This window comes from Ambystoma mexicanum, chromosome 1q (genome assembly GCF_040938575.1).
Source record: "Ambystoma mexicanum isolate Mex_15411 chromosome 1q, UKY_AmexF1_1, whole genome shotgun sequence".
NCBI classification, from domain to species: domain Eukaryota; kingdom Metazoa; phylum Chordata; class Amphibia; order Caudata; family Ambystomatidae; genus Ambystoma; species Ambystoma mexicanum.
Window position 1 is genome coordinate 1208777124 of NC_090922.1, and position 13531 is coordinate 1208790654.

A 13531-nucleotide genomic window follows, 5' to 3' on the forward strand; every position below is an offset into this window, starting at 1 on the left:
AGAAAGGGAGGGATACAGAAGAACCACAAAGTATATATAGTATTCTTATAGTTTGCATTTGCACATCTAGCTTTAGAGACCTACTTGGTATCTTTAGCGAAAGCTTGATAACAGGGCCAGACAGTAGCCAAATACTTAACATTCTCTTACAAGGATTTTCTAGCACTTGTATTGGTATCACAGCTGGCAGTGTCTCAAAATCATGCATTCCTTGCAGTACACAGACTTTTTAAATAGTACTTATTCAAGTTTATTTTCAGTGTGATCTCAAGCCAGGCAGAGTTCAAGAAAGTATTCCCAGATAATTTACATCGAATCCTCATTAATTGCACTGCTGGCAGTTTCCCAGGAAGCACCACATTCATCATCAGTGATGCATAGGTTTTTAGCTCTGCTACAGTTCACTTTTGAGAAGAGTTATGGGGTCTAAAGTAATGATGCATCTTCCCTACATGTCTTCCTGGGGGCCTGCTTTGTCTAGTACTTTGAATGCCAAAGTTTGAAGAAGCCACGCAGAGGAAAGATTGAGCATCCCTCACCCCCTGGTATAGCAATGCACAGGCACACATGGGAATCAAGAAACCTGCAGGTGGCGTTGACTCTCCTTTTGTAGTTTTGGCCATGTTTTAAGTCCTATATCCACCAGATGCGCTGAGTTGTTGCTAAAACATACACATACACGCACAGAGCAAAACAGTTGAGACACATTGGGCCTCGTTATGTTTTTTGGTGGTATTTCTGGCAGAAATACCGACTCTGACATTGTGCCACTCGTAGTTGTGGTAAATCTGTCAAATTCTGAGCAGCAGTTCGGTGGAGTTAGTCCCCATTAATGGAGTCCATAGGAGCCCATTCAGGACATGGAGCATGTCCTGTGATCTTTAATTCTGTCTGCAACAAATCCTTAATTTCTTGGCAGTAATGTGGAGGAAAAACATCCAGCATAGTGCTTAACATTACTGGAAAAATTGTAATTTGGCGGTGCTGTGAAAGCGGTGGTAATTCCGTCATGGACACATTTTTACCACACTGCCAAACTCAGAATTAGCCCTTTTAGGGTGTTACAACATATTTAAATTGTATGGTCTAAATTACACTAAGAGGTTGAACATAGAACCTATTGTACACAGTTAATCCAGGAGGTCTATACATATTATTTATTTATTTATTTGTATACAGGGGGAACAATGCTCTTTAATCACAAACGAACATACAATAGATAAGAAATCAGATTTAACGAGAAGCAGTGAGCTCCTTACAATGAGGTGAGTTTGAGGGAAATTCTGTGACCAGATTGTGCAGGGAAGTAAATGGAACAGTCACCGGGGACGATGGATAAATAGACATACATAAATTAAGGACAATGGATATATAGACATTTTTAAGTGCAGGTAAGCGGTACAGCCAGCTGTGCTCGTGATGTAACCATGATGGGTGAAGGGCTAGAGTGGAGGCAGAGGCAGTTTAGAGGTGGGGGAAAAATGTTAACCTACCTCTCAATTGCGTGCTAGCTAAGAGAGTAACTCGGAGGCGAGGAGTTAGGCTTTTAGTTTGGTTTTGAACAAATCCGTGTGGACTGTTTCTTGGATGTCCAGGGGAAGAGAATTCCATGCAAGTGGAGCAAGAAAAGCGAAGGAGCGCAAATGAGAGGACACACCGCAAGGGTAAGGAGCCACAAGGATAGTCGAGGAGGCAGAGCAGAGATTTCAAAAAGGCTTGTAGAGTTGGATAGAGGACGATACAGTGGTGCCTTACCATGGATAGATTTGTGAACCAGGAGAAGTCATTTAAATCTGGCCCCATTTTTCATCGTCACCAACCAGCCTGGTGATGGTAGGAGGAAGTAGATGTGAAGTGAGGAGTTCAAAGAGAGTCCTGGTAGTGAAATTAATGATCTTGTTGAGAGGAACGAAAGCATATTTGGGGAGACCAAAGAGGATCCTGGCATAGTAGTCCAGTTTAGATAAGACAAGAGTGGTTAAGAGATGCTTGGTGGTGTTGAAAGAATGGAGGTGCCTGATTTTCCTAATATTTAGAAGTTTGAGGCGAGCTGCCATTCCAGTTTTGGAGATGAAAGTGGAGAAAGTGTCAGTATGGACATAGAAGACGCCGAGGTTTCTAGCTGAAGAAGAGTAGGGGAGAGTGTCAGGTGGCAACTGGATACACAGAGGAAGAAAAGAGAGAGAGCTTTTTTGCAGGGAAGAAGAGCACCTTTGTTTTGGTAGAATTTAACATCAGAGAGTGCAAAGCCATCCAGTATTTAATGACAGAGAGACAGTTGGACATTTTGTTATAACCATCAGAGGAGAGTTCAGGAAAAGAGAAGATATGGGTGTTGTCTGCAAAGGGTTGGTACGAGAACCCATATGAGGAGATTAGTGCTCAAAGAGCAGAGGTGTAGAGTGTAAAGAGGAGTAGACCCATGACAGTGCCTTATGGAACACCAACAGTTAGAGGAGTGAGTTGAGAGGTGTTGTTGCTCCAAGCGACACAGAATTGGTGAGATGCAAGGTAGGGTTCAATCCGGGCAAGGGATTGATCATTAATCCCAAGAAGAAAGAGAATATTAAGGAGATCAGTGTAATCGATAGTGTCAAAGGCAGCAGACAGGTCAAGAAGAATTAGGTTAGAGGATAGGTTGGAGTGCTTAGCAGAGACGATGAAGTTGGACACATTGATGAGAGCAGTTTCCGTGGAGTGATGGGAGCGGAAACCTGCTTGTAGGGGTCTCGAAGGTTGTGGATGTCTTGGATGAGCTTGGTAAGACAGTTGAACACAACCCTTTCGAGCACTTTAGAGTAGTGCGGAAGGAGAGACACAGGGTGAAAGTTAGCACGTAGGTTCTGGTCTACCCATTGCCTTTTTAGGAGAGGAATGACCATGGCTTTTTTGAAAACAGAGGGCAAGCAAGCAGAGTCGAAGAATAGGTTGAAGAGTTCAGCCAGGTGAGAGGCCACTAAAGGGGCGATAGTCTTGACTAGCTGAGGAGCAAGAGGGTCTGATGGAGCACAAGAGGGGTTAGGCTTCATCAGTAGAGATAGCACTTCTTCAGTATTAGTGTGAATAAAGTGGGAGATGGAGGCAGAGTGTAAAATGTAGGAGAGAGTGTGAGGAAGGAGAGAGTCTCTAATTTTGGAAATGTTGGCGGCGAAATATTCAGCTAGGTCATTAGTTGTGAGAGTTGATAGTCATAGACTTGTGAGGAGTGAGTTTAGGGTGTACTGTAGCCGGCAAGGATGGTTGGAGTGAGAGTCAATGAGGGTTAGGTAGAATTTCCTTTATGCTCTATCAAGAGCAGACTTTAGAGAGTTCAGGGCAGAGAGTTAGAGTTGCAGGACCTCATATATCAGTGTTTGTGTGGGTGTTTTTCGGCTAGGCCCACCCAGTCCCTAGTCTACTGGGTGAGGTCAAAAGTGAAGAATGGAATCCTGATGGGGAAAGGTTCCGCTGGAGGCTGAGGCTGGATACGGAGTCGCTAGATCAGCGTGGTGAGTTTCTTTAGCCAGTTCTCTCACCGCTGCAGGAAAGCTGCAAGTTCTACAACCTGAGAACTGTTCATCAGGTAGAAGAAGTTAGAATAAGAAAATGGCTGTCTACTATATTAATATTCATACAATGTTGGCTACTAATATGGAATTGAAGATGTTGTGGACACTACTTAAGTGTTATTATTTTAGCACTTTTTATATTTTGCCCAGAGCGTCAAGATGTAAAGTTGTCTGCCTAATGAAACTTGCCTAAAGTTGCGTAATACTGCAAACCCAACTCCAGTGACATGATGAACGAGCTCACAGGGCATGCATTTCTCTTTTTTTCTTCCTGAAGATCCACATTTGGAGGTAGTGTTGCTTCCAAATCGAGCAGATCGACAGAATCGATTTCCGATGAAATCGAGGAACACAGCGCTCGACGGGACACCGCCGTCAGTTTATCAGGTAATTGCCGAAAAAGCAGATCAGCACCAGAATCGCAAATGGAACGTTGGTTTGAAAAGAAATCTTTCAAACATTTTTCTGAAACTACGATTATTTGATTTGTTCGATTGATTTGTATGCTATCCTCAATGTATACGAATGAAGTCTCTCTTACCAAACGCTTTGCATCGTCTATGTTGTCCTCTTTCGGGCAGCGACTATAGAGGTTCACGCTTTCCATTCCTATCCTTTGATCCCTCCAATTTCCCTTATTTTTCTCTTTGTGCCTTGAAGAATCTCATATGCACGCAACGCTGTATAACGCATTGAAAAATAAAAAATAAATGGATTGTGAATGAAGGGGATGTGGAATTAGGTTTTGCATGCACAAACTTTCCACCTGGAGCGAATAGCTGAATGGAGCTGTACAATGAGCCAGTCTTTTGTCATAACTTTTAACAGCAAGTATGGATTCTTGCAGGGAATGCCTTCTGGCACTAGTTGCAAGTACATGGTCAAGCAAGCATTGGCAATGCAAACCGTTTTGGCTTTTGTGTACACATGGATTAGGAATGTACAAGGCCCGAATATAAAGAAATAATGAATAAATAATGGTATACTATCTTGTGTCATAATCAAACACATGGATTAGGAATGTACAAGGCGCGAATATAAAGAAATAATAAAGAAATAAATAATGGTATACTATCTTGTGTCATAGTCAATGCTTCTATTTTTCGGATTGTGATTCATGGCGCAGGGAGTGTAGTAATTGCCATTGATGCACTGCGCAATTTCCTGATGTCCATGTGCCACCCTTATTCTGATGTGGGCCTAAAAATAGCTGTCATTTTCGGCATGCATATTCCGCAAAAAAACTTGCCTGCTTTTGTGGCATGTTGCTGTTGGAATTTACTACAGGCAGCCTCTGATAGCATGTGATTTGTGAGATAGAGAGCAATCCACTTGTAGCATCATGGGTAGGAAGACTAGTCCTATGTTTATGTCGTTCATTGGTGTCCCAGAATTATTGCCGACGTTTGGGAGACTAGATTACATCAACTGGTCATGGTGCAGTGCGTGTAGTGGCTGTCACGGGGATTGACCAAGGGGTTACGTATGTGTCCATACATTGGAGATGCTTGCAAATGCGCCTGAATCGAATCAAGATGCATGTGGTCATTCCCATTTATGAACCGCACCCAGCTACCTAACAGACAAACCGACAAATAGAACCTCTAGTAGGTCTACTAGAACTGGAAACACCAATTGCCTGGTGGTACCAAGATTTAGGCTCACTAAGATTGGTGGCAACAGTTTCCCTTTAAAATCTGCTAAACTTTGGAACGCCTTGCCTCATGAGATGAGACTAGACCAACCTTACCTGCTATTTAGAAAACGACTTATTACCCACGTAAACCTGACTGTTGGTTAGGGAGTCTCTCTCCTCTAGCGTATCCCACTGAGTAGACATTACCTAACTGATTAATTATCCTAATTTTGCACCACTGTTGTATACAATGTGAACATTTCTTATCTCCCAATCACTTTTCCTCAACTGTAATTTTAACACTATCCAAGCTGTAAATTATTTCTGGAATCTGTATTCAATTGCACACTATATAACTGTACATAATTTGAACTCTTACAATCAACACTTACCCTTCCTTTGACTGTAAATAAGCTCTACTTGCATATGTATGTGGTCTCTCTATGACATATCTGTAACCTGTAAGCCTTGCACATTCTTGTCTGCTGCGCCCTGCTAACTCGGGGTTTGGAGCGCATTATAAATAAATAAACAAACAAACAAACAAACATGAAACTGGCTATTGATAAGACGTTGCCATGCCACAAAGAAAGTGTGTATGTAGGGTCTCTTCGCCTTCAGAAAGTGGGATGCATTCAGAATGTACACCACATTAAAATGGAAAAACGGAATGATCTATGTGTTTGACACTTCCGAAAAATACCACCACCACCAGAATATGGGCCATAGTGTACTAGGAACATTGTTTGTGAGTCAAAGTTGCAGTCCTAAACTCACCGATGTTGTGGCTTCATTGCTTCTTTTCTAGTCGTCATTAATGCATTATTCTCATAAGAAGCAAAATTCCCATCCGGTAAATTTATGGGGCCTGATTTATGGGCCCTTTGTAAACCAGGCCTAGGATGTTTCGACATTTCCTTGTTTGTATACCTCACATTTTGGTTCTCACCTTGTTTGTTTGTTTATTTTATTTATATCGCGCACCTGACCCGGAGGTAATTGGGCGCTAGAGGATAGTAATGGTTACATGGCATAGTATAGACAGTTGTGTGCATGAATACAGTTTGAGCATTCAAGGTAAAGTTACAATGGTACATATATACATATTAAACATTATACATATTATGCATTGGGTCATAGCAGTAATATAGGATGGATGACCCATATACTAGTTGTGCAGGCCACCTAGGGTGGCTAATACCGGGAAGCTAGAACCTCCGGCTCTTTTTAGATTGTATCTGGGCACTGCCAAACATGGTATGTTGGATGATCTAGTGATTCTGTTGGATACCTTCCATGTGAACTTGTCTGTGAGATAGGGGGGGCTTGGTAGTTAAGCGCTTTGTGAGTGAGGCAGATAGTTTTTAGGAAAATTTTGTCATGTATAGAAAGCCACCTGTAGTGCTTTCTAGTTTCGATATGTGCTCTCTTTTGGGAATATTCAAAGCTGCTCTAAGCGTGTTGTTTTGCATGATCTGAAGTTTATTTAAGATGGTTTTGTTCGCTCCTAGATGAAGGCTGTTGCAATAATCCAATTTAGATTGTATGAGCGCTCTCGCCAGAGTGAGGCAGCTGGTGGGGGAAAGCAGAGGTCTACAGGCTCTGATCAGCTTGCCGGTGTAGGCTGTGGCCGATGAGGTCATATTAATCTGCTTAGTTAGGTTAGACTGGGCATCGAGGTAGAAACCTAAAGTTTTTACATGTTTGGCAATGGGTATACTATTCCCATCGATGAGGATATTTGTGTAGTGAGGACTTAGTTTGTGAAGGTTGTTAGATGATCCGACTAGGAGTAATTCTGTCTTATCATTCAGGCAGAGGCCATGTGTGGCCATCCATGCCTGAATGATGATGTAGACTTCGTTAATCCGCGCGACGTCTATATCATAGGTTCCTGAGAGGGGTAGGAGTATGTGGGTGTCATCCGCATAATTTGTGTAGGTGACACCCAGACGGTTCAGTTTGTCAAATAGTGGCTTTGTAAAAATGTTGTACAAAGTGGGTGAGACGCAGGATCCTTGAGGGACTCCGCAGGTGATGGGGATGGGGTCAGCGGCTGCTGAAGGTGAGAACACGCGCATAGTTCTGTTAGCGAGGAACGATTGGATCCAGGCAACTGCAGAACTGGAGAAATGGGCCGCTGAGGATAGGTGGTTACAGAGTATGGAGTGATCCACCAGATCAAAAGCCGCAGATAGGTCGAGTAGAAGTAGGATGGCCATCTTTCCTTTGTCTTTCAACTCATCGATCTGGCTTTTGAGGTCGACAAGTGCGGTTTCTGTTCCATGCTGGGGTCTGAAGCCAGACTGGCGGGTACCGAGTAATTTGTGAGTTTCAAGATAATCTTGTATTTGCAAAATGTTCAGTAGAAAGGGGACTGCCCCATATTTCGACTATTCGAGTTTTCACAAAAATACATTTGGCTGTTCATTTCTCCTTAAATACTACAACATAGAAACCCTTGCTTCTGGTTTAAATTCTAAACATACATGCGTGTTAATGATAAATCACAAAGCAAAATATCGAATTGAATGAATAATGAAAATTCAGCTCTAAGAGTTTGGATACCTCAACGGAGTAATTTCTTGGTTGAACAATTTGCATCCAAGATAAACATGCATTGCCAAAGCCAACAGTTTTGACTTCTGTGTAGGCATGGTATTTTCATTTTCCACTTACTGCCATAATGGTCCTACCTGGCCAAGAGATGACAACAGTTCGAAAATGTATTCAATACCTGCAGTTATGATGTACATGCTAGCAAATACACATTTAATACCCATACCAAGGCAAAAAATATTGGCTTTGCCAAAGATTTTTTGAACACGATTTTAGTGCAAGGAACACATGCAAGGATACATATTATTTATTAATCAAGTAGATGAAAGCACTCTAGTTAAGACATGTTTACTAAACCAGGAGCTCATTTAAAGCGACATCTAAGCAATAAACTCTCAGTAAACTGATTAGAAATAACCCTGGCAGGATCTTCACAGCACACAGTTTGAGGTTAATGTGCGCTAGCACCTTGAATCATCTGTGTGCTAGATGGAATTACCAATAAAATATCTCAGACCAAATAAGCGGACAGACTCAAAGGAGATGGTAAAATACTGCTTTAATCTCAAAGAAGTAAAGCAAAGCAAATAAACACTCATCAAATCGATTCATGCAGGATCACACTGTCTTTCCGGATATACATGACATCATGCTATGTGGCAAACTGCACAAATCTAATGAGGGGGTGGGATTGGATTATGGGAACATGGCTACCTATAGAACATATGCATGTTAGTCCCTCATTGGTGGACTCTTATCTGTGAGGCACACCCTGTGCTACTTCTATTCATGTGGTGTAAAGTATTCGTCATAAAAGAGAATATGGCAGCAGAATAATACTTTGCAACACTGTATGTAAAAGTGCATGTCAGGCTATTCTAATTGGTTGGCAACCCAAAATCCAGCAGCACGCACATAGAAACGAAACCCAGGTGGTTGGAGATATGTCGGCTCTCCCCTTGTTTTCCCAATTAGTTCTACCCTCTCTCATCGGTAGGCCTTATGCCAGTGTCTCCTATTTCAAGCCGGACCATGCCAGTCTGCACTGTCTCTGGACATTCAAGGGAATATAGGCACATCATTATCTTAGCTTCAGACTTAATGAATATCTCTTGTTTGCGAGCTCTTCGTCACGTGTTACAAGACCGTGAAATTGTTCATATTGACGGTGCATTTAACACCATTTGATTCAATTATGCTGAGTGCAGTTGCTCCTCTTGGCCTTTAGAGACTTACTCACTCTATTCCATACTAACTTTATGCCCTTTTAATTGTCCAATATTTGGCATTGGTAAATGTTCTTGTTTTTCCTAATCTTTGGGAAATATGTCCTTGCACATGGTCTGCTCGTTAGACTCCCTTTGTGCTTTTCATTCATCTCGCTAAATAGCATCCCTGGTTCAAAGCCAATGTACTCCTATATTTCACAAGGAAAACATCTTCTTCATCATCTTTCCACGTTAAGATCCTGGGCTCCTGTTTTGAAGTAGCTTTGTTGATTGACATGAGCCGTCATCCATCTTCTTTTAATGGTCGTCCTAAACATTGAATATATACATCTTATAAGCAAGCTTCAATGTATTCTTTCTACCTTGCGTTTCTGCGTATTTACAGTTATTGATCAGTGAGTCACTTCATTCTTCTTTGTGTTTGTAAGTACTGCACCATGGAGCACATGCTTCATTCTTAAGTATTTTAATATCGTTTCAGCATAGGTCCATATGTCTTCTTTAGGACATTATTTTGCTGTCATTAGACTTTGTTTTAACGTACATCCATGCAGCACACCATTTTGTTCCTGGCTGCATTTCGGCAACTCAGCAAGGGACATGCTTCTTGGTAGGTTTCCTCCACTGTTTCAACGTGAGGGTATCTTCTGAATGGTTGTCTGAGAGCATATCGTCTTTCATACAATCTACGTGGTATGGACATGTCGCATAAACTTGTGCATGAGTTCCCAATTGTGGCTCTTTATTTGCTACTCTAATAGGACAAGGGTGAAGGGATGGTGACTAGGGAGAAGGTGTCCACTTGCTCCTTTACATTCCCCCAGGGACGTCATTTAGGGGTCATCATAGATCGCAATTTGCAACCTCTGTGGTCTCCCTTGCGACCTCTAAAAAACAAAAAAGGCTTTTTTTTAATGCAAGCTCCTGGGCTCTGGTCCGCACCATGTGGCTCTTTACTTCTGGAGTTGGCTGGCTTTCATGTTCAGGCCCCTTAAAAAAGAAGAAAAATAAGAACAGGATTGACACAAGTCAAACACTTTCAGCACTGACCCTAAATAAGAAAGAATAGGAATACCAAATAATGTGTCTTTCTGGAATTCTATACAATAATTGCTAGATTCATTAAAGGTTTATTTCAGGCACACTTCAGGGGGTGAGTCACTGATTTAGTCTGTTCTTAAATGCCTCAACTCAGCCTTTCATCCTTCTGAGAGTGATAAATGAGTACCAACACAGGTTGGGTGATATTGTGTGTATATTTTTTCTATATAAAGCGCTTAAGCGTAAGTGCTATATAACAGCACATCATTATCATTTGGTCATGAACGTCTGCTTGCATTCACAGTAATTTGGTAAAATGGGCCTATACACACTGATCTTAATGAAACATATGGCGATCCATTCATGTATGAAATTTACATCACATTATAGTGATATTGTAACCATATTTTTCACAGTGTACAATGCTATGTGATGCCACTTCCTGTTTTGTCAACGGGTGAACGGTCATGTTCCATCGATTCCCGTGATATCACTTTGGGGTGGGGTCAAATGACATCATTTCCTGTGATGTCATCGGGGGGTCAAGGGTCGTGTGATGTCACTACCGCTACCCCTGGCATTTTGGTGAAATGACGTCCCTGCATTCCCCCCTCTGGTTGCATTCTCAACCAGACTCCTTGCCTCCTCTTCTGAAATTCCTGCTTCATCTTCTTCTATCACCTTGTCATATTTTCTTTTCTTTTGGACCCATATTTTTTCACTCCCTCATCCCTCAGGTGGCCAGCATTCTTTATATGTTCATCCACACTCCAGGTCATCAGATGACAATCTCCTGCCAGTGCACAAAATATCATTCGTCCCACTTATTTTTCCGATCCTGGGAATAATAGAACTTTGTTCCTGGAGATGCAAGAGAACTGTTCTTTATATTATCTCGAGTACTTTCTCCGTTCTGCATCTGTTCTCCAGTATGTCTGTTAATGTCAATCATTATCTTCATTCCAATAGTTTTCTTGGCTATTTTCTGCCATTGTCCCAAGATGATCCCTATGAGACAGAATCTTAACATTACTAATAGTAATATTGCTCCAAGTAATCTAAAATCATTTGCCAACCAAGATGGAATCCATCCAAACAAAGATGAAAACCAATTGTCTCCTGCTGTTTCGTCAGCTTCATCTTCCATCTTTGTGTGCAGGGTCATCAGCATCGTTATAGACACTGTCAGTATCACATTTTCTCCATCATGAGAAGGTGTAAATGTGCAGCAGGACAGTCTGACCTTGGTGCACACGCCTCCTTCCATTGCTGTCATCAGATCCAGAACATACCTGTTCTGGAGAGTCATCAGCCTGATGGCTCTCAACTCTTCCTTTATTGCATTGAATTCTTTTACTGTTGCATTGATTATCTGCAGCAGCTCCCATCTTGTGATTTGTAACCAATTGCCATTTACTGCAGCTTCAAGTCCTGGTGTGACTATAGTATACACACGTGATTTTTTCGAAAATATTTTACCTAATGGAGAAGTGACCGAAATTATTTTACCTAAAAATGAAATTCACTTTTTACATTTTCTACTTTTTTTTTATAATGTGGGGGGAGAACCCTCGCAGCCCCCTTACCCCTCCCCACCCTATACCCTTATCCCACACCCCACCTATTATGGACTATACATATACCATATTACCTACCATTTTCACTCAAATAAATTCAGTCATTTCTCCTTAGGTGAAATTGTATTCAGTGAAATCTACGGCAACAGTGAATATAGATGTCATTATCATGGCAGTCTTGCTGAATAGTTTGTGCACATCAGGAATGTCTTTGTAAGCCCTTATTGATTTTGATGAGAAGTAATTCTCTTTCTTCAGTCGGCAAAGATGAAATGATCTCTTCTTTCTATTATATTCCTTCATTTTTGGTAACTCTTCAATGAGGAGGTCACTCTGGGGGATCACTAGTGCTGGGACATGTACATTTACAATGGAGCACCCTCCTCCCCAATCTTAAGGCAACTGCATATAGGCTCTGGATGCGCAGGCCCAATATCAGTCCATCCGAACTGCAGTTCCTCAATTCATTTATGGTACTTAAATTGTTTCTCCACATCCGTTGTTTCTTCCAACATAGACCTTGCCATCATTGTTAATGCATGTTGTTGCATTCTTTAATAGTAGTATATGCACTAGTCCTGCTTCTTTATCAACCCAAGTTAGTAGTGTTGCATGTTTAGCCCACGATTCCAAGAATTCATCATTCACCTTTTGCACTCTGTGGACAGAGTCTTTCTTCAGCAGGTGTGCAGGGCATGATATTAGTCTATTTCCCCATCCATTCTGGTTGCTACAGGCTCATACACCAACAGCTGTGCTCTTTCCTAGCATCCTGGCTCTCCTAATTTTTCAGTCATGTCTGAGCAATACATTTTCCTCAGGTCAATAGCTTGTACCTTCTCTCCAAATTGGGATGGATATGTACGTTTTTTGTTTGTCCACCTTAATCCACTCTCCATCTTTTTTGTCTTTACATATGTATCTTCGTATGTAAAAGTCTGTCTTGATCGCCATCTTAAATTTGCCCATTTCCCTTCAAATTGATTTCTCATAGTGCAAGCTGCTTAATGACTGAGACATTTTGCATTGTGGGGGGACATTTCTCTCGCAATAAATGTTCTTTCCCCATTCATGGCATACGGTATTAAGGAACAGAGATAGCAGCTTTATTCTAACATTCTTCCTACCACCTCTTTCATGTGCTGGTACCATAAGTTATTTTCCAAATGAGCCGATTTATCTAAGTATGTGTTGATACTTTCATTTTCTTCCTCAGCATCTCTTTTTACTCAGGGAAAAGGGTTTTTAATATCAGAAAGTAATAGGGTTTATGGGTTCTTAATAGGGACAATAGAAATAATGGGACTACTGGGGTATGTGTTTTTATTTGGCACCTAAATGCTTATAACATGTTTAAATGCCACAGAAAGCTCCAATAATTATTGTTCGTTTGGTACATCTTTTTCGTGAAGCTACAGTTATTGCCTCTTGGAACATTTCCATTGTTACCACTTTATTTTTAATATATCAATTCTTACCGTTTTAACTGTAAGTCATACATTTATAACAAGAACTGTCAAATGATTGCCAAAACAATTCTTAAAACGATTAAGCCATTCTTTGGACCTCAGGAAAAATGTCACAATGTTTGTAGTTCTTTGTATTAAAGCCGGATAAGACTGAAGTATGTAGGAAAAAACAGCAAGTACAAATGTATGAACAATTGGCTGCATAAAAGCTTAAATATTCTTTTCCTTCTTCAATTATTTCATAGTCTTCTCTCTCTTAGTCTAGGGAAAGTGTTCAAAGATTCCTGCAAATGAATGAATCCATAAATCAATCCTAATCTAAAAATTTTCAGCTTTCTTTATCCATGTTTTGTGGCCATCGATCTTGTGGTCATTTTCTTTTGCTTTTCTCTTGCTTCACTGTGGGTACTTGCTTTGCTGGGCATACTTGCTTCGCTGTGGGCAGGTGCATGAGAGCTCAATGTTGCTTCAC

General features: G+C 41.2%; 1 protein-coding gene across 2 annotated transcripts in view; it reads left to right on the forward strand.

The window, feature by feature from the left end:
* Positions 1–13531, forward strand: part of DNAI4 (dynein axonemal intermediate chain 4) — a 779679-nt gene that overhangs the window by 176194 nt on the left and 589954 nt on the right. For both annotated transcript variants that reach the window (XM_069641948.1, XM_069641947.1), the window contains one exon: positions 3826–3935. In XM_069641948.1, the coding sequence (XP_069498049.1) occupies positions 3826–3935 (110 nt within the window). The remainder of the gene's footprint in view (positions 1–3825; positions 3936–13531) is intronic.